General features: G+C 37.2%; 2 protein-coding genes across 2 annotated transcripts; both read left to right on the top strand.

The window, feature by feature from the left end:
• Window positions 1-1,332: 1,332 nt before the first annotated feature.
• Window positions 1,333-7,585, top strand: LOC110721481 (zinc finger RNA-binding protein-like). Its single transcript, XM_021900636.1, has 2 exons — window positions 1,333-1,915; window positions 5,947-7,585. Exons 1-2 carry the CDS (start codon window positions 1,538-1,540, stop codon window positions 7,165-7,167), a joined length of 1,599 nt encoding a protein of 532 aa, XP_021756328.1. The 5' UTR covers window positions 1,333-1,537; the 3' UTR covers window positions 7,168-7,585.
• Window positions 7,586-8,217: 632 nt separating this feature from the next.
• On the top strand, window positions 8,218-10,784 carry LOC110721480 (putative pre-16S rRNA nuclease). The gene is made up of 6 exons (XM_021900635.1): window positions 8,218-8,768; window positions 8,871-8,930; window positions 9,006-9,118; window positions 9,925-9,993; window positions 10,153-10,204; window positions 10,453-10,784. Exons 1-6 carry the CDS (start codon window positions 8,403-8,405, stop codon window positions 10,573-10,575), a joined length of 783 nt encoding a protein of 260 aa, XP_021756327.1. The 5' UTR covers window positions 8,218-8,402; the 3' UTR covers window positions 10,576-10,784.
• The last annotated feature ends 9,229 nt before the right edge of the window (window positions 10,785-20,013 follow it).

Below are 20,013 nucleotides of genomic sequence, written 5' to 3'. Positions count from 1 at the left end.
ATCCTCTTTTGAGGTTATGTGTTCAATGAAAGAAAGATCAAGGTGTCTTGGCGCAGAGTGAGTCGAGTTGAAATGAAGGCGAAAGGAATCACGAAGGAGTTTTTTTAATGTCATTTAAATCATCAATCCAATCATTATCCTCATTTCGAAGCCTATGAATGATCGTGGAGGCTATTCTTTTCCGCATGCAATTATGGAAAAACGAGTATTTCTATCTCCTTGAACTAGCCATTTTTTCCGACTTAAGGCTCCCCAATACCGCTGGCCAAATAAGAGAAGTTTTTCCCGTTGACTAATCAGTCTGTTGATATGACTAACTAGGTCGGGTAGAAAAGTTGGAGCCGAAGTGCCTGTTCAAGCTGTTTGATTTTTTCTTCGCTAACTAATAATTTATTCTTGTTATTGCCATATCGATTCTTTGCCCACGATTTAAGTTCAGTCTTAATTTGAGAAAGTTTTTGCTAAATGCGATAGAAACTTGACCCTTGAATTGGTGAGGCCACATTTTTTTAGTTATTGCGTGCGATTCTGCATCTAGAGCCCAGTAGTTTTGAAAACGAAATGGTCTTGGCATAAAAGTAGCGGGGTTGAAACGTGAGTCATAAAGAAGAGGGGCATGATCCGATACCGTGAAGGTACCATATGACGATAAACTATTAGGAAAAACGAGATTAAAAGGATGGTTGGAGATGGCTCTATCCAACCTTTCATATATTACTTTGTTATTTTGGCATTGCTTCCATGAAAAAACATTTTGAGTGCAAGGTACCTCAATGGAATTAGTGCTAGTAAGTAAAGCCGGTAGACGTTGGAGTTGTTGACTAGAAAGTGCTCTACCTCCCAGCTTATCCGAGTGAAATAATATCTCATTAAAATCACCAAGGACAAGCCAAGGAAGACTTGTGTTAATACCATAAGAGGTTAAATAATTCCAAAACAAAAGTTTTTCAGCTTCTTGTGCAGGACATTATACCCCTGTGATAATCATATCTTTATTTAAAGGCTTAAAATTTACTAACAAATGAGTACATCTCTCCTTAAGGTCAATACTTTTCATAGTTATATTAGTATTGTTCCAACAGACCACCACAAACCACCAGAATGATTAATAGGATCAATAATATGTTTATTCTCAAAATGAAGGGCCTTTAAAATATTTTTGCTATTATTATGATTAGTTTTAGTTTCCAAAACGAAAATGATATCCGAATTATGTTTATTCTTTAAATGAATCAATTCGGCAAGAGTCTCGGGCTTTTTACCCCCTTGAATATTCCAACTTAAGACTTTCATCTAATTAAATGTCACTGGAAAATGCGACCAAGTCACAAAGGTGTCAAAGCAATTATTAGAGCCTTAGAGGGAGTAATTTGCAGCCAATTAAATTTTACGGAGTATTTGTTCTTCACTTCTTCCCCATTCTCTTCGTCCTCTTCTGCGCAACACAAATTGGGGAAAAATTTCCCACCAATTACAAACCCTAAAAATCATAAACATTTGAAGAATCGAAAATTCGCAAATTCATTCACTGATTAAAATGGAAGCCCAGCAACAACAACAGCAATATCATTATCAATATCAACCTCAAACAACTGAAACTTTAACAACTCAATCCTATGATCCTTCTTCCCAGATTCAATCATATGATCACTCTACTCAATCTTACTATGCTGCTTATCAACAACAATATCCAACTAACCCTTACAATCAACCCCAACAACAACAACAAGATTATTCATCTTATTATTACCCAGATTATTCAGCTTCTTATCAAACTGATCCCAATTTAATTCACCCACCTGGGGTTCCAGTTTCTGTTGATTCTCAACAAACCCATGTTCAGAATCCCCAGAATTTGTATTACCCACATGGGGTTGTTGCCTCTCATCCTCCTCCTTCTCAAGGGTATTTGATGGTATGATTTTATTTTTATGATATTGTCGAATTTTTGGTTTTGAATTTTGTATTTTCATGGTATTTCATTTCATTTTTGTTGTGATTTGTTGGCTTGAATTTAATTATTGTCGTGTTGTTAATATATATAGAATTAATCTCTTTGATTTCTAGAATTTAAAGACAGGGTAATTGATACTTGTGTTAGGACAATGCCATGAAATTAATGTTAAATATAGTATAGGTATAAGTATAATGTGGTTAAGGCAGAATTGTAATTTCTAGCCAGCAGTCGAAACTTGAAACAATGGCATCTATAAGGGCTGAGCTTGTTAGTGTCAAACACAGTAATGAAGGATTAGAACTAAGAAGCTTTTCTTCCATGTTTGATTACGTCGAAGTTTTTTGTAATCGTAGTAGGTTCGGTACAGTTGTTATCCAGTACAGCATTGGAGCCGGGAAATATGCAAAGTCATTAAGCTAGAGATGGGAAAATATTTGCTAGGCTGCTTGTTCTATGAGGCATGAAGTTGTGTCAAATAGACAGTTGGGGACAATATTAGAACTATGATTTTTTTTTTTTTTTAATTGGTAAAGTTAGGAAATGTGTCTACTTTTTGAGAACATCCTAATATTGTACTATAATTGACTATTGTTTTTTGACAAAGGGATTGCTGAGTACCTCCATATTGTGTGCCTTGTTGCTATATCAGAGTAAATAAATAATGCTTCCTTGAGACTCTTGACTTTGATATTATAGGTTGTTGAGATGAATTATCGATTTCTTTCTCAAGAGACAAAATACTTGGAAGCAGTATAAAATCGTTTGGCTTAAAGTGGAATGTATATGGTTGAAACTTTTAACTTTATGTATCAAAGATTCAAAGAAAAATCTGGAAGAAAAAAAAAATCAGGGATTCCCCCATCTGTGATCTGCGTGTCTTTTCAGCACATCCCAATCTCGCCGGATATATGTATTTCTTCGGATTTTCTACCTTCTATGAGTATATGACTATTGATAGTTTAGGAATATTGCATTTTACCTTGTAGATTCTGGTGCTCCCTTTGGTGGATAAATCTGTGCAGATCAAGGTTATGTTTTTAAATCTGATATGTGAGTCAGATAATAGTACCTGTTATACCTATACATAAGTGGATGCAGTTTATTATATGCCACCTATGATAGCTGTGCAGTGCATATTTTGGGCAGTTGGCCATAATTGGACGTTTATCTCATTCAAATTGAAAGTTATATTTAAGGGCTATAATCGTGGGTATTTTTGATCTATGTTCATCCATTTCTTATCTTTTTTTCCATTATTTTTGGGAGGGGGTGGGGGGAGTTTCTAATGACTTGTACTTGTCGCCACAAGTTTTTCGCCTTATCAAGCTAATGTCAGGAACCTACTCTGCATGATTTCGTTCTCCAAGAACTTGCTCCTTATCACTTCGTTTGGTATAGTATTAGTGAGGGAGAGGAAGAGAAAGGAAGGATAGGAAAAAGAATGGAAGGGAAAGGAAAGGATAGAAATTTAAGTTTCTAACGTTTGGTTTAATGAAAAAAGTGAAGGGAAGAAAAAAGAATTTTGATTGACAGTTTTTAATTTTCTCTTTCCTCTCAAATTCCTTCAATTTTGGGAGGAAAGGAAAGTGAATTTTATAAAGGGGCTTTACTATAACTTGCCTCCTTTCCTATCAATTTGCATATCATTTTTCAAACCAAACATGAGAATATGATATCAGCCCTTTCCTTCTGTTCTTTTCTACTCAATTCCCCTCTACCAAAAAGGGTCTATATTCTCCTTTGGTGGCCATTGCAATCCTGAATCATTGCAAGCATGATAAACATGGGATGGAGTTATCCAGATTTTCCTTGCAGAACTCTTAGTCACAGGCTAATGCAGGATTGGAGATGTTTTGACATTGATAAATTAGTGAAGTTGGGCTCACTGACAACAATTTTTATCTTACCATTCTATTATCTTTCAAATGGACAATTTTTTTTTTCTTTAAATTACTTTCAAGTGGATCACTGGACTGAAAAGTTTCTTTCAATATCGCTGGGCTCACCAAATTCTAAAGGATCACTGGACTGCTTGATGCAGTTTAGGTGTCTATGTGACATTTGATAAAGATGACACGACATGAATACCTGACCAGATATTCCTTGGTGACTATAGGGTTATTGTTGGTTCATTAGTGTTTTTTTTCTTGTTTCAGTCTTCTGAAAGTTATGTGTATCTCCTCTTCGTTTGTAGCAATCATCATCAAATTCAAGACTCATCTTCTACTTGTCTACTGCTTCGCTGTATGGACCCAAAGATATAGGTTTAGGTTTTGTTGTATAGCGAAGGGCAGAATAGACTCTCTTTTGTAGCAACTCTCCTCTATTTTCTTTAAAAAACAAAGTTAATATTCTATGAATAGGTTTATGCGGAGGAATATCTTTCTGCTTTGCTCTTTGCATGTCATCATAGGTGAGCGTGAGGGATGCTGGGACTATTAAGTTGAGTCTTCAAGGAATTACTAGTGAAGTGGTTTGCTAAAGCTGTTTGATTTTAGTTGACAGTTGTGGAGAGATTTGAGGTCATGCAAAAGACTTGGTCTTTCCATTCTCCATGCAGTTGCCGTCTTTGAAGGTTTAGTTGTATAGATTATGAAGGTTTGGCCCGTTCTGGATACCATACTGTTGATACCTGCTTCAGTATTAAGTCATACACTTATAAAGGTATTAAGCAATTTTGAAGTTAAGGATGTACTCTATTTTGTGTATAGAGGAGGATTATGCTATGTTTACATTAATATGGTTGTATGAGGCTATAGACTGAGCAAAGTGCTTGATTTGTCGTTTGGGAGTATAACTATTTGGAGTTTAGTTTGTTACTGAACATTTCCTTGAGAAAGCAACTCCACTTGGTTAACTCCCAAAGGCTGGGCATTTATGCTTAATGTATACTTCACATGAGTGCCTCTACATCTAACCATCCCTGGTTAGTGTAGGAGTATTCATATTTGATGGCCAACCTGGATGATAGGCGTTGTTCAACGGCAGAGTCCTGGTTTTTGGTCTGCCTTTTGTCCAGACAGGTCTCAAAACATTCTTCCATACTGGGTTAGGCTCTAGGTGCAAATTCTTGACTTTGCAGTTAATTTGCAGCTGGAACCTGGCCTGAAGCTAAACAAATTTCTATTGAATTTACTTCTTTTGTTTGACCTGGAGCTGACCCCAACTGGCTTAAACAGTCCCAAGTCCAGAATCCAGATTACAGATAGCCATCAGTCGATAGGCCTTGCTGGGAGTCAATGGGAGATTGATTGGTTGCTCAAAACTGAAGTAGATTTGTCCCTGGTGCCGGTTGTATAATCTTTCTCACTCGTACATTAAGTTGAAAACTGAATTTAGTTCTCAAGAAATTGTTGATGATTTTGAGGTAATGAAATTCTTCTTGTATGAGTTCAAGTTTGTGGAATATTCGAACCGTAGCTGTTTTCTTCTTTCAATATTGTTGATAGTACTTACTTTTCAGGATAGTTCATAAGCCTCCATTGTACTGTTTCTGTTGAACTTGAAATGTAGAGGCAAATAGGCAATACTACTTTTGAAACACATTGACAATCTCTATTGATGGTGTGTCATAATAGATGATTACTTCAAGTTATTAGTTTTATAGGTATGTCAATGTCGTACTTAGATATAGCTTCTTGGTTCTACATATTTGATTTTTGTTACTGTTCTGCCTCCTGTTATAACAATGGAGCTGCCATGCACAGGATATTTGCTGTTGCATGTAGATATATTTTAATCACGCATTTTACATTCAGACTCTGTTTTTGCTGCTTGAAATCATGGAAAATGTACTTATGTATTGTAATACAATAATTATATTCTAAATGGATGAGTTACATGAAAGTTTCTAACTCAAGATATTTCACTTCAGTTTTTACATAATGATGGTTAATTGGTTTATAGATTATCTTTTCACATCTCATTTTGCTTAGTGATGTAACCGCCATTAAAATACTATTGTGCAACCTCATAATTTTGTATACCAGGCTGGAGGCAGTCAAGCTGTTCGGTCTTTGAGAGGGCGTGGCACTTTTGGTCGTCATGGTAGAGGGAGAGGTGGTGGTCGTGGCAAGCATGGTGCTCAGATTTCAAGGTCATCTGCAATAGCAGCCTCTAGTGGTGCTCAATCCGTGACCGAGGGACAAGCTGGTCCAACCAAGCCACCACTTCGTATGGCATGGTGTGAAATTTGCAGAACTGATTGTACTACTCTTGAAGTCCTTGAGCAGCATAAGAATGGAAAGCGACATAAGCGAAATTTAAAGGTGCATGAGGAGTTGCAGAATCTAAGCAGACATCTAACAATGCAGGATCCTAAATTATCTGTGTCTCAGCCTACACCTGAAATTATTCCGCCACAAAAGGCTGTAGGATCCAACTGCAATCCTCCCCCAAATGTGAATGTAGCTATTATTCCTGCAGCTCCAGATAATAAAGTTGAAGCTACCGCAGAAAAGGATACAGCTGAGAAACCTGGAAGTTCAGGGGCACTACCATCTCAGGAGTCAGTTAGGCATGGTCAATTTGGCGGTCGGGGTGGTTTAAAGAGAAGGATGAGAGGGGGCCGTGGTGGTAAGTGGATGAGAACCTTTGATGGCTCAAGAAGGGTAGTTGAGCCTCCGAAGCCTAAACAGGCAGTTCCTTTAATATGCAACTTGTGCAATGTGAAATGTGAGTCTCAGGTTGTTTTTGAAAGCCATGTAGCAGGTAAAAAACACCTTGCAAACGTGAAGCGTTTCCAAGGTCATAAAGAGGCACTTGGAGATGGTATTGAGGCGTTATACCCTACTATTGCTAATCTTCCATCGACTGTGATCATTCCCCAAGCCAATCAACAGGGTCCTCACGACGCTCAAGCCCTTGCAACGATGATGCTGAGCCAACAAAATTTGACAGATCCTCAAGCTGCTCATGCAGCTTTGACACAGCTTCTCCATCAACATGGTATTCACGATGCTCAGACTCTTATCACTCAGTTGGTTCCATATTTGCTTGCTCAATCCCCACAAGTACCTGTCCCAGCAGCTGGATTTGGGATAGATACCCAGCAGAATTCCTTGAGTCAAGGAGCGCATATTTCTGCTGGAGCTGAGAGCCATAATGTTGCTGTAGGAAATTTAACTGAGCAGCAAAATGTGTCTAGTAATGTCGAATCCCAAGCCGTCAAACCTGCTGATGCCCCACCTGAAAATGAAGGTCAGAGCTGAGAACGTTCTTTCTGTCTGGGCGAAAGAGGAAGCTTTTGTTTCATGACATCATAAACTGTCCAGTTCAGATGGAAGTCCATTTTCCCAGACAGTTGTATATTTTGGCCTTTTGTTTGGTGCTCCATCTAAGAGCGTGTGCTTCTTGGTGATGTGGGGAATATCTGGGGATAGACTGATAATGCACACCCTTAGGTTGTTGCTGTTGCCAGCTTGCCGCATTACCCAAGAGTTCATGTTTTCAGGTGCACCAAATAATAGCTGGATGTACTTTTAAGTGTTGAACCTAATACGGGCTGGATGTTTTCCCATTGCCAAATTCTTTTGCAAAAAATTATGCAATTATGTTAGATGGCTTTCTTGTTTTAAGAATTTAAGATCAGGTGCTTCCAGCTTATTTATGCTAGCTTTTCTTTTGCAAGTCTGATGCTTTGCTTGGTTTATGAAAAATGCTCGTCAAGTATACAAAAACAGAATAATTTCCAATCTAATCAAGGAAGGTAGTGACCAGCTGCACGCGATGAACTTGAACTTGAACTACGTCTTGCATTATTAACATCATGATACATGACATTTGTTGAATATTGATATTGGGCTCAACTATTTATTTATTTTTTTTCTCATTTCAAAATACGTGACATTTGACAAGTTCTTAGTTAAGCCTCAATAAACATACGAACCGAATTCTCCCTGCATCCAAAATTAATAATTCTGTCTGTTTCATTGTATATACAAGTGAATCCAAATTGAGGGGTAAATAAAAGAATTACTTTACTCCTTTTAAATCATATTGTTACGCATAATGTTAGTGAGATATGATTTTAAACACTTGAATCTAGTATCTTATAGTTATCACCTTAAAGATGATTAATTAAGTTTATACTGATTGAATTTTTAGAATTGACTTATACAAAAAAATAATTTAAGTAGGGAGATACCGCAAGAGAGCAGCTTTCAGTCCTTTCACTAATCAACTAAATCAAGTTCTATCAAGGCTATGATACCTCGAGAAAGCATTTCACAAGTATATGCTAAACCTTATTAGAAAGAAATAATATTATAGTTTAATGAGCAACGACATTCCTGACTTTACGAACATGATGACAAGATAAGAAATTAGAGCTAAACAATTACAATTTTTTTCACCAAAATTAAACAACATAAAATTACTATATTACCCTAAAATTTGCACAATCTATGCTTGATTTCTTTGAAGTCCATACCCCTTTTTGCATTTCATGTTCTCATTCCCTAATTCTGATACATTTTCAATGGCAATTCAAATAGTACCTCTTCAACCGTTATTACCCTACAAACTCCAAACTTCCCTCCAATTTCATGTACCTTATTCTTCAACCTTCTTTAATCTTCAAAATAAAATCATTAAGTTCTCAACTTCTTCTCTGCAAATACCATGTAAATCCCTTAATTTCAATGGTGCTACAATAAGAGGGTCAGTGCCCTTGAGCAATGAAATTCCCCCAAATGCCTTTCGTAGAAAACAAGACCCACTTTGGAGAGGAGGTTTCAGCTTAGGGGTAGATTTGGGATTGTCTCATACTGGCCTTGCCATTAGCAAAGGCTTCTCCTTTCGCCCTTTATCTGTAAATCCCCATATTTTCCCTGCAAATTTCTATTTTAAATTTCTGGGTTTTCTTTCAACTTTGTGTTTATTAGGGGGTTCTTTTTTTTCCTTTCATTTTTAGGTGTTGAATTTGAGAGGGCAGAAGCTTGAGCTTCAACTTATTGAAATTGCAGAAAAAGAGGTAATTTTTGTGGGTTTTATTACTAACTTCATATATTTTCAATTAGTGTTTAAGTTTGATTATATAAAATTGTAGGAAGTAGATGAATTTATAATTGGGTTGCCAAAGTCAAGTGATGGAAATGAGACCCCTCAATCCAACAAAGTTCGTAGCGTCGCTGGAAGGTTGGCTGTCAGGGCTGCTGAGAGGTAATTTCATTTATTCATATTCTTTTTTTTTTTTTTTTTTTTGTATATTAAGGAGCTGCAAAGGAAAATGATGTGAACATGATTCGATAAGGTCTTGGGTACCACTGCAAGATATTAATCAACTAAACTAATTGACATCCACGATGTATCATTATTTAAACTGGCTTATTTAATGATGGTTTTTGAACCAATTTATGAAAATATCTTTGGATGTCACATTTGCTATAATGTAGAAATAAGTTTGGCTATGATTGAAGTATAGTGTGGTCGTATTATTGATAGATTTTTTTGTTGATAATATACATTCTATTACACTTTTCTTTTCTGTTAGTGTTAGTGTTAAAGATCGAGTGGAGGCAAGTGGTGACCTTAATTTATCTACTCCGTATTGAATTTTGTTGCGATAGTAATCTTTGGTGAAGGGTGTATTGTATCCTGAATAATTTGTTGTGATAATGACTCCATCAGCTTCCTCTTCAGCTTATAAATTGAGCGCATATCAATCAAGGAGTGTCAATTAGTGATATGCTTTAAATACTGTATTACAGTATTTTACATTCATTTTTGATGATGTATACGTTGTTGCAGTCCTTGCAGAGGTCTTATGTTGCTAAAACTTGTCTGAGATTCACTGATTTTGGCTTTGAACAACATTCTGACTCGACTTAGGAGCTGTGCTTAGCTGTTGATAATCTTTTATTCTGTTAGCTCAAAACTTACAACTGACATATTGGGATGGTGCATTAGTACTGATTCTTCGTGGCTAAGAATTGATGATTTATCGACGCTCTTTCTGTGATATGAAGGGGCTGGAGGGTTTATTTGCAGGATGAATATGGCACATCAGTTGAAGCAATGGATCGAATGATCAACCTGTGAGTTTTTTGCTACTATGCCTTGTGTGTGATATACAGGGCACTTTAACAATTATGAAGGTTGATGACTGAATTTTGAATAAGTTTGCTCTCTTGGTTTATGATCCACTTAAATTAGCACTTCCTATGTATTGACTGGTACTCCTTTAACTCCTTCAGGGGTGTCAACAAGTCTACACGTCATGGAAAAATCGATGCCTATGCTGCAATGGTACAGTTTACAACATTTTATTGCCTGATGTTCTTTTTCCATAATTCACTTTGACCTTCATCGACCAGGTCAATGTTTTGTTGCCAATTAGAGACTATTTAACTACTCCGTATTATCTTTGCAAAAAGCACCTCTTTATTTTTGATTTGATTGCATACTAGCCCTTTTGGGAATAAGGTTTTGTTTTTGTTGCTGTTATATTTTTATTATTTATGGCATATCTTACTCCATTGCTTTACTTCAAATAGATGGTGTTGGAGAGATATTTCTCCAAGTCAGGTGAAGGAACTGAACTTGTATGGCCAAAGCAATTGGAATTACAAGAAAAGATTCGGAAGGGTCCGCCAGAAGACGATGATTTCTTGTTTTGAATTGTAGCATGTCTTGAAGCACTCCCACAACTTAAATACCACACCAGTTTCTATGAACAGACTCATACTGCCTTCTGCGTTGAAGGTGGAGAGTAGAATAGATTCATATCCCGCATTAACGAGTTTTCTGTATAATCTTGTGTATTCTTTCATTTGAGCGTTGTCAAATGCTTTTGTATGTCATTTTAGGCCCTGTTCTTTAGAGTTGAGCTACTTAAAAATAATAATTAATATTGAATTATTATAATAATATTTAATATTTAATAATAATAATAGATAATTAATATTTAACAGTTATAATAATAATAATTAATATTTAATAATAATAATAATAATAGTAATAAAAATAGTAATAATAATGATGATAATAATAATAATAATAATAATAATAATTATTATTATTATTATTATTATTATTATTATTAATAATAATAATAATAATTGATTTTTTATAATAAAAATTAATATTTTAAAAATAATAACTATTAGGAAAAATTGATTCTAAAACCTTTGGCCGGTTTGCCGTTAATAATCCCACCTTTGGATTATTATTTAATAATCCCACCTTTAAAGAGGTTCTTCTTCTAATAGTCCATAACTTGTTGGTAACCGGTTTTAATAGGTTACAGTGTCATGTGTCACTTTGTGATTAGTTGTAAATTTTTTTAAAAAAACTAAATAAATATTCAAAGTAAAGAAAAAAATGAAAAAGGAAAAACAAACCAGCCACCCAAACCCCTACACCACCCCATCCCCACCTCCCATCCACTCTCCGGCTTACCCCATCCCCTCCTCATCACCACCACCGCAGAACCTCCCTCCCCATACCCACCCAACGAACGGCCTCCCCTTCACCTAAAACCACCACGACTATCGCCCCCCTTCCCCTAAAATTAAACTTATTTTGCAAGAGACTCCATTTTACTTTGTTCTATAATTATTTCTTCCCACCATATTTGATTTTTGGGTTTTAATCAAATCTTCGAATTTTTTTCATCAAAATATCAAACAAATTTGATCAGTGTTTTTCGTCAATCAAATGGGTTCCAACTTCTAACCCAATCAAGGTTTCACCTTTAGATCTCATGAGTGCTATTTTTAAGGGAAATTTCAAGCAATTAAACACGTAATTTGAAGACTTTTTTGCTGTTGCGGTCATCGTTGAAAATCGTGAAGTTGTCATGTTTGTTACAACCTCCATTGCTGTACTCACTGGTGTTGCTTTCGACGCCAGGGAAGGGGAAAAGGGTGATCTGGGGTGGGGGTGGGAATCGCGGTGGTTTAATTTTAGGGGAAGGTTGAAGAGAGGAATGGTTGCCGGAAGCGTGGATGAGGTGGCGTTAGTGTTTGGGGGGTGGCTGTTTTTTTTAAAAAAATAAATAAATTAATTTTATCCTTTTCTTTTTCTTTTTTGACCATTTATGTATTATTGACATGTGTCACTAAAATCACAACAACAACAACAACAAAAAAACCTAATATACAGGTTACCGGTCACAAGGGACCAATAAAAGAGAATGACATATAAAGGTGGGATTATTAACAGCGAACCGACCAAAGGTGGGATTATTAGAATCAATTTTTCCTGACTAATATTTAAAAATAATAATTATTAATTTTTAATAATAATAATAAATAATTAATATTTAATAATAACTAATATTTAATAATCATAATAATAATAATAAATAAATAAATAATATTTAATAATAATAATAATAAATAAATAAATAATATTTAATAATACTTATTATTATTATTATAATAATTAATATTTAATAATAATATTTAATGATTATAATAATAATGCGATGATAATAATAATAATAATAATAATAATAATAATAATGCGGTAATAATAATAATAATAATAGTCAGGCAGCAAGTTCTGGGTAGTTTCAAGGGTTGTTTTCAGCCATTATTGGTGCAGTTTTCAGGCCTGTTTTGTGCGAGTTTTGGCAGTTTAAGGGCGACTTTGGGGCGGTTTTCTAAGCGTTTATTTGACGGGTTTCTGGGTGAGCTTCCGGCGAGTATTTGCTCCGGCAAGGTGGGCTGTGGTTACTGCCTTTTGGTGGCGTTTTACAGGCGAATTTTCTGGCTAATACATCGTCTGTTTGCTGAAATTTCTGGTACGTTTTTGTGGTGTGCTTTTCTGGTCCGTTTGGGACCTGCTTTGAGTGCTTTTTAGGTGCATCTTTATGGTCAGTTTGGGGGTTGGTTTGCTTGCTTTTGTGGTGCAATTTTCTGGTTTGTTTGGGTGCTATTTTGTGTTCTTTTTTGGCTGCATTTCCCTGGTTAGTTCGGGTGCAGTTCCTTGTGCATTTGGGTGCAGGTTTTTGGTGGTTAATGGTGGTGGCTGTGTGTAGCCATGTCGGTGAAGTTTCATTGCCCCTTTGTGGGTCTTAGTGGTTGTCAAGATGGACGTGGGAATGGCCTTAGTAGAAGTTCTCTTATCAAACATCTTTGTGATCGTCATTTTTGTATTGATGCGCGGGATATCACACGACATTCTCTTACTTCTAATTTGGCTATTTATACTGAGGCTGAAGTAACTTTTTCGCGTATGGGGATTTGGTTATGTGGGGTTTGCTACAAAACGAATACGCATCGGGCTAAGTGTCGCCGTAGTCGGAGTGAGGTTGTGACACCCCCGGATGAAGGAGATGGTGTTGTTCGTTTTGTGCTTCATGGTTTCTCCAAGCCGCAAGCTCCCTCTTCTTTGGCTCAACTTGGGCGCATAGGTGGTTTGGTGCACGATCAACATTTTGGTTTTGATGTGGCTCTTCTTGATTGTTTGTTCTCCAAGGTGTTTCGTACCGTGAAGTCTATACCTCCCAAGTGTCGTTTGGGGTTTTCTCGGGTTCTGAAAGGTGCCCTTGATAAGGTGATCTCTAGGCCTGATGACATTTCTAGTTGGGTCTCTTTGTTGGTGTTACCTCTTTGCACCCTTAAAACCTTTCGCTTGCGGAGTAGCTCTGAGTCTAGGTCTTCGGTAAGACGTCGGCATCAAGAAGAGAGTATTTCCCGTGCTATTTGTTTTTGGAGTGCCCCAGGTGGTAATTGGCAGCTTGTGAGGGATACTTTGGCAGAGGATTCTCCTACTTTATCAGTGGTTGGTGACACTGGCGGAGCCAGAATTTTCAAATTGGGGGGACAAATTATGGATATAATATAAAAGCGAAGACAGTTGCATTATAATGTATTTAATCCTGATATACCAAAGCACCAACAAGAATAGAAGTATAAGCAATCACATGATAATGCACTAACAGGATTATAAGCAAAGGATATCACAAAATCTAAAGTGTTGCACATAATGACACTTAATCAACAAAAACATAATAAAAGCAGAACCAAATATACTTGCCTAATGGAAGTCCATTTAATATGGGCAGCTCCCAAAGATTGTGTTTGTACATAAAAATGGCTAAATGTTGCTCCTTCACCGATGATCACCTCAAGAACATAATTAGCCCAATAACACTTGTTACCATCTCCACCTAAAAACACCTCAACTATACCCACCTCTCCTCCCTTCTATCAACACCAATACTCTCGGGTTCGAAACCGGCAACATATTCGACTCGGCATCACTCCCTTTCAGTGAGAAAGACCTCAAATTTAAAGGGGCATCAACTCGGCACCCTTCAGGCACATAAATAAAGATCAAATCAGGAGCACCAACCCCATTTAAAGACCAAAACAAATCCCCTTCAATATTTGACACAAATTCCGATACCCTTTTCAGAATATATAGCCTCAGAAAATAAGTAAAGTACGGGGAGAAAGAAAGGGTTATTGGGTTAACAATTAAAATTGCAAATTGGGGATTTCAAATTTTCAATTAGAAGAACAAATTAATATATTTAAGAGTTAAGACATACCTTTAGATGCAGCGAAGACCAGAAGATGACCGAGGCGGCGACTGGCGACTGACGGACGACCGACGACGATGAGGGGTTTGGCAGGCAGCGACCGAGCGACAGACAGGACTTTGGTTTTTTAATTTTGGTGACTGTCGAACGGAATTGAAGGTTGTCCGCTGTGCGCTGTCGTCTGTCGAACCTCGTCATTGGCCTCACTGCTGCGAACTGCCGGAGAACGGTGGACAGCGTCAGGCGACTCTGGCGAGGTGAGGGCGAATCGAAGAGAGAGAAATTAAAAATTGAAAGACTTAGGGTTTGGCTGCAAATGTCGCACAGAGCACTCTGTAATTGCGTTTTTTTGTTTTTTTTTTTAAAATTTTTTTTTTTAATTTTTTTTTTTGAAAATGGGGGGACAAGTGTCCCCACTCATCCCCTTCTAGCTCCGCCCCTGGTTGGTGATGAGGACCTTGATTTGGAGGAGCGTAATATCAAGCAATGTCGTAGGAAGATTTGTGACGGCCATTACACTGCTGCAGTTCGGGTTCTTTCTTCTTCAGGCGTTGCTCCTTATAATGACGCCACTCTCGCGGATTTACAGTCTAAACACCCTACTTCTCCAGCTCCATCCTTGCCTGATATACCTGTTGATGGCCTTCTTCTCGTTACTACTTCTGCTGTTTTGGAACGGATTAAGAGTTTTCCACGTGGCACATCTTGTGGTAGGGACGGTTTACGTGCTCAGCACCTTCTGGATTGCTTGAGTGGTGCTGCTGTGGCTGTATCAGATGAGTTAGTTGACTCTATTTCCGCGGTGGTTAATCTCTTTCTAGCTGGAAAGTGTCCTATGGAACTAGGAGAGTATATTGCTAGTGCTCTTCTTACCCCACTTGTAAAGCCCGGTGGTGGTATTCGTCCTATAGCTGTGGGTACTATTTGGCAGCATCTGGTTTCGAAGGTGGGTGCTGTTATGGTTGGCCAGTCTTTAGGAAGTTACTTTGATGGTCTTCAATTTGGCATTGGGGTTTCTTCAGGTGGTGAGGCAATTCTTCATGCTGTGAATCGGTTGATTGAGGACCGTGGTTCTGATGTTGATCTTTCTATGTTGGTGGATTTTCAAAATGCCTTCAATCTTGTTGATCGTACGGTCATGTTGCGTGAAGTTCGTCGTTGTTGTCCGGGCATTTCGCGATGGGTTGAATTATGCTATTCTAATCCAGCCAGATTGTATTATGGGGACCAATCCTTATGGTCGTGTCAAGGAGTGCAGCAGGGTGATCCCCTTGGTCCTCTACTTTTTGCTTTGGTTTTGCATCCCCTGGTTTGTAAAATCAGAGATGCTTTTGACTTAAGTCTTCATGCATGGTATTTGGACGACGACACTGTTATTGGTGACACTTTGGTGGTAAGGAAGGTTCTGCATTTGATTATGGAGGAAGGATCTCGTTTTGGGTTACATCTTAATGTGGAAAAAACTGAAGTTTTCTGGCCTACAGAAGACCCTCGAAGCAAGCTTGTGGGTGTTTTTCCGCCCAATATTGCTCGACCTTTGCGTGGTGTCAAGTTGCTTGGTGGTCCTGCTAGTTCCGACTCCGGTTTTGGTGGAGAGCTTGTGATGCAGAGGGTGACCAAGACCATTGCGCTTATGGATAAGGTTGCTATGCTTGATGATCCTCAATGTGAGCTATTGTTACTTAGGGCATGTACCGGAGTTTCTAAACTCTACTTTGCATTGCGTACTTGTCCTCCTAGTACTTTTGAGACGACTCAGCGCACATTCGACAGGGCTCTTTGATCTTCCTTGGAGCGTATTGTTACTGCGTCGGGGCCTGGGTTTGGCGATTGGCAATGGCGGCTTGCCACCTTACCATTTGCGTTTGGAGGGCTTGGGATATATTCCGCAGGTGATGTTCGTCATTATGCTTTTCTTGCTTCTCGGTTACAGTCTGTTGGGTTGCAGACGCAGCTTTTACGACATGCTGGCATTGTTGGTCTTGGACGAGCCTTTGCAGTTGCGTTGAGTCTGTTTAATGGAATAGTAGAGTCTGACATTATGAGTAATCCTAGTGAGGTCGCTGCCCCTAAACTCATGAAGAAATTGGTAGATATATATTTCACAAAGGTTACCGCTTCTGCAGAATCCGCCTATTCTTTGTCTCCTCGGCAATTAGCATTATGGAAATCGCAGCAGGGAGATGACACCTCTGCTTGGCTTCGGGCAGTCCCTATTTCTGGGTTGGGTCAGACAATGAACCCAAAGACCTACCGATGTGTGTTGTGCTATAGGATGGGTATTCCATTGTTCTCTATCTCGATGTCGTGCTCTGCTTGTTCTCGGGTTTTTACTGGGGATATTTTCGGTGATCACGCGGTATCGTGTGCTGGTATTGTGGGTATTTAACATCGACATAATGTTGTCCGGGATACCCTTGTTGATATCTGCTACAGATCTGGGATTTCAGCAAGAAAGGAGGTTGACATAGGGTTGTCTGGAGGGAATGACGGAGCCCTCAGACCTGCTGATGTGTTACTTTATTCCTGGGATCGTGGTCGCGGTGTTTGTGTGGACTTAACAGGGTCTTCTCCTTTGACACAGACAGGGCTATCTGACTTTGTTCCTGGACGGGTTGTAGCTGATGCGGCTAATCGGAAGCGGGTGAAGTATGAGGCTAGTTGTCGGCTGATTGGATACGGTTTCATTCCCTTCTCCTTTTCTTCACTTGGGGAATTAGAGAAGGAGGCAGTTGCGTTGCTGAAGCGGGTTCAGAGGTTCTCGACGACGCAAGACATCGGGGCTCGTGCTGCAGCTTATATCTTCACTAGGGTAGGCTTTGCTATAGCTAGAGGAGTGGGGGCCCAGATTGTATCTCGACTTCCCACTAATTTATTGTAGGTTGTATGACTTTGTCTGTTTTTGAGATAATAATAATAATAATAATAATAATAATAATAATAATAATAATAATAATAATAATAATAATAATAATAATAATAATAATAATAATAATAATAATAATAATAATAATAATAATAATAATAATATCTTCACTAGGGTAGGCTTTGCTATAGCTAAAGGAGTGGGGGTCCAGTTTGTATCTCGGCTTCCCACTAATTTATTGTAAGTTGTATGACTTTGTCTGTTTTTGAGATGATAATAATAATAATAATAATAATAATAATAATAATAATAATAATAATAATAATAATAATGAAATTTGCTCTACTCTACCGAAATCTGCTTTACTCTGCTGACTCCTGCTCCGCTCTACCTAGAAGCTCAAAAGAACAGGACCTTAGTATTCAATTGGTTCAATTCTAAACTTGTATGGACTAATGCTTGTAATTTTATGCCTACTAATGTTCACATGATCCATTATATTTACAAAACCTGTGACATATTACTTAATTTATAATGTTTTACAAAATATTGAGTAATACACAAGATTTATTGTGAAAGGCGCAACCTAAACTCATATATTAAATATATTATGTAGTAATTTAATAAGCTTTATGATTTTTTTATGAAAAAATTTTTAAAAAAAATAAACTCATACTCTTTTCTTTCTTTTTTTTTAAAAAAAAAAAAAATTGAAAAATTATGTAATTTTTTTTTTTTTTTAATTTTATCTTTGTTGATAGAGAAAGATATAAAGTTTATCTTAAATATCTATCAAGATAGGTTAGTTATTTAAGCTCCCTTAAAGGGTTTTTTCAAAGAACAAAAAAAAAAAAAGATAGATTAGTTATTTCCTAAAATAAATAAATAAATGATAAGTTAGTTATAGTACGTATTAGCCGACTCCCTCCTATTATATAAACTATTCAAATGTCTTAATTAATTCTCATCATAATTCATAAAACACAATTCTACGTAGCAATCCCTATTCTTTCTCTTTGTTTTACATGTTCTCTAATTAATTAAGAGTAAAAAGAGTATTGATCCTTGATTAGTGAATGAACATGTCTAAACTACCACCCGGCTATCGTTTCAATCCCAAAGACGATGAGCTGATTCACCATTATCTTGTCCTAGGATGCCTCTTGTTAATAATATTTTCGGCGAAAATGCTGATCATCCGTCAACTGTGTTCGACTCTTTCGAAGAATCTGACCGTGAAGAAGAGGACACAGTCCGGTATTTCTTTACTATCCCCAAGAATGTGTCGTCTGGTGACAGAGATTGTAATCGTGTTAAGAATAGAATACGAACGGCGGGTAGATTTGGTACTTGGAAACTTCAAAGAAGTGATCCGGTTGTTGCCAAGAATACCTGTACTGGCGAAGAGGAAGTCATTGGACTTCGAAACCTGTTGAAGTTCATGGAGTTGAATTTGAATGGAGTATGCATGAGTTTACGAGTAATGTTTTGGAGGAGAACATTAATAATGTCTCCACAATTAGACAAAAAAGACTACGTGTTAGTGTTGGTAATACTACTAACAACGATAATGTTGTTCAAGAAAACAAAAGGCAACACATAAACTTGGTACCGCCGGTGAATGAACAAGGACTTTCTTATGCCGAAATCTTTTAACCAACAAGGTGTTCCCGTTGATGGCAGTACAACTAATAATAATGATGTGGTGCTTCCACAACATGATGAACAAGAAAATCATGTATAAGAAGGCGGCAGTGATCAAATGCAACAAGCAGGTTTCGTAGATAATGAGCATTTAGGTTGTGGCGATGACGTGTTATCAATACAGGATTATTTGTGTGGTTCTGACTTTGATCTTGCACCGGAGTTTGCAAAGTGGTCTGGTCAAGTACATAATAATCAAGTTGTATGCGGCGATTATCAAATGCAACAAGGATGACCAATTAGGTTTTGGCGATAAATTGTTTTCAATACAAGAGTTGTTTGGTTTAGATTTTGATCTTGAAGCGGAGTTAGCATAGTATGGTCAAGGAGATAATAATGAACTTGTATACGGGGGTGATCTAAAGCTAGAAGGTCCCGTAGACGACGAATTAGGTTTTGTTAATGACATGATTTCAATAGAAGAGTTGTTTGATTCAGATTTTGATATTGATGCGTAGTTAGCAAAGTATGGTCAAGGAGATAACAATGAAGTTGTATGCGGGGGTGATCTAATGCAAGGTTGTCACGTAGACGACGAATTAGGTTTTGGTAATGACATGATTTCAATAAAAGATAGCAAAGTATGGTTAAGGAGTTATATTGGCAAACCAATTGGAATTTCAACAATAAATTACTGTGAATGAACTAGGGTTTTTTTAATCATGTATTTTCCAAATTTTTAGTTGAGATTTTACATTTTCTTAGAACTACACATGTGAATTAATATTAATCTGTGATATATGAATTATTCAAAATAGGGTTTGTCCTTAATTTGTTACTTTTCTGTCCCTTTTATTTTATATTTTAGTCTTGATCGTTAATAATGTTTAACAAAAGCATAGTCGGCTTAATATACTAGATTACTAGTATGAGTTGAAAATTAGATAATACACCCGGGTGCACCATGCTCATGGTGCACCCGGGTAAACAAAAAAAAGGCGGAAAGAACATATAGTGTTTGATAAAGAACATACCTATGTTTGACAAAGAACA

The sequence above is a fragment of the Chenopodium quinoa genome, unplaced genomic scaffold (assembly GCF_001683475.1).
Source record: "Chenopodium quinoa cultivar QQ74 unplaced genomic scaffold, ASM168347v1, whole genome shotgun sequence".
In the NCBI taxonomy this organism is placed as follows: Eukaryota; Viridiplantae; Streptophyta; class Magnoliopsida; order Caryophyllales; family Amaranthaceae; genus Chenopodium; species Chenopodium quinoa.
This window is presented reverse-complemented; position numbering and strand designations above follow the sequence as displayed.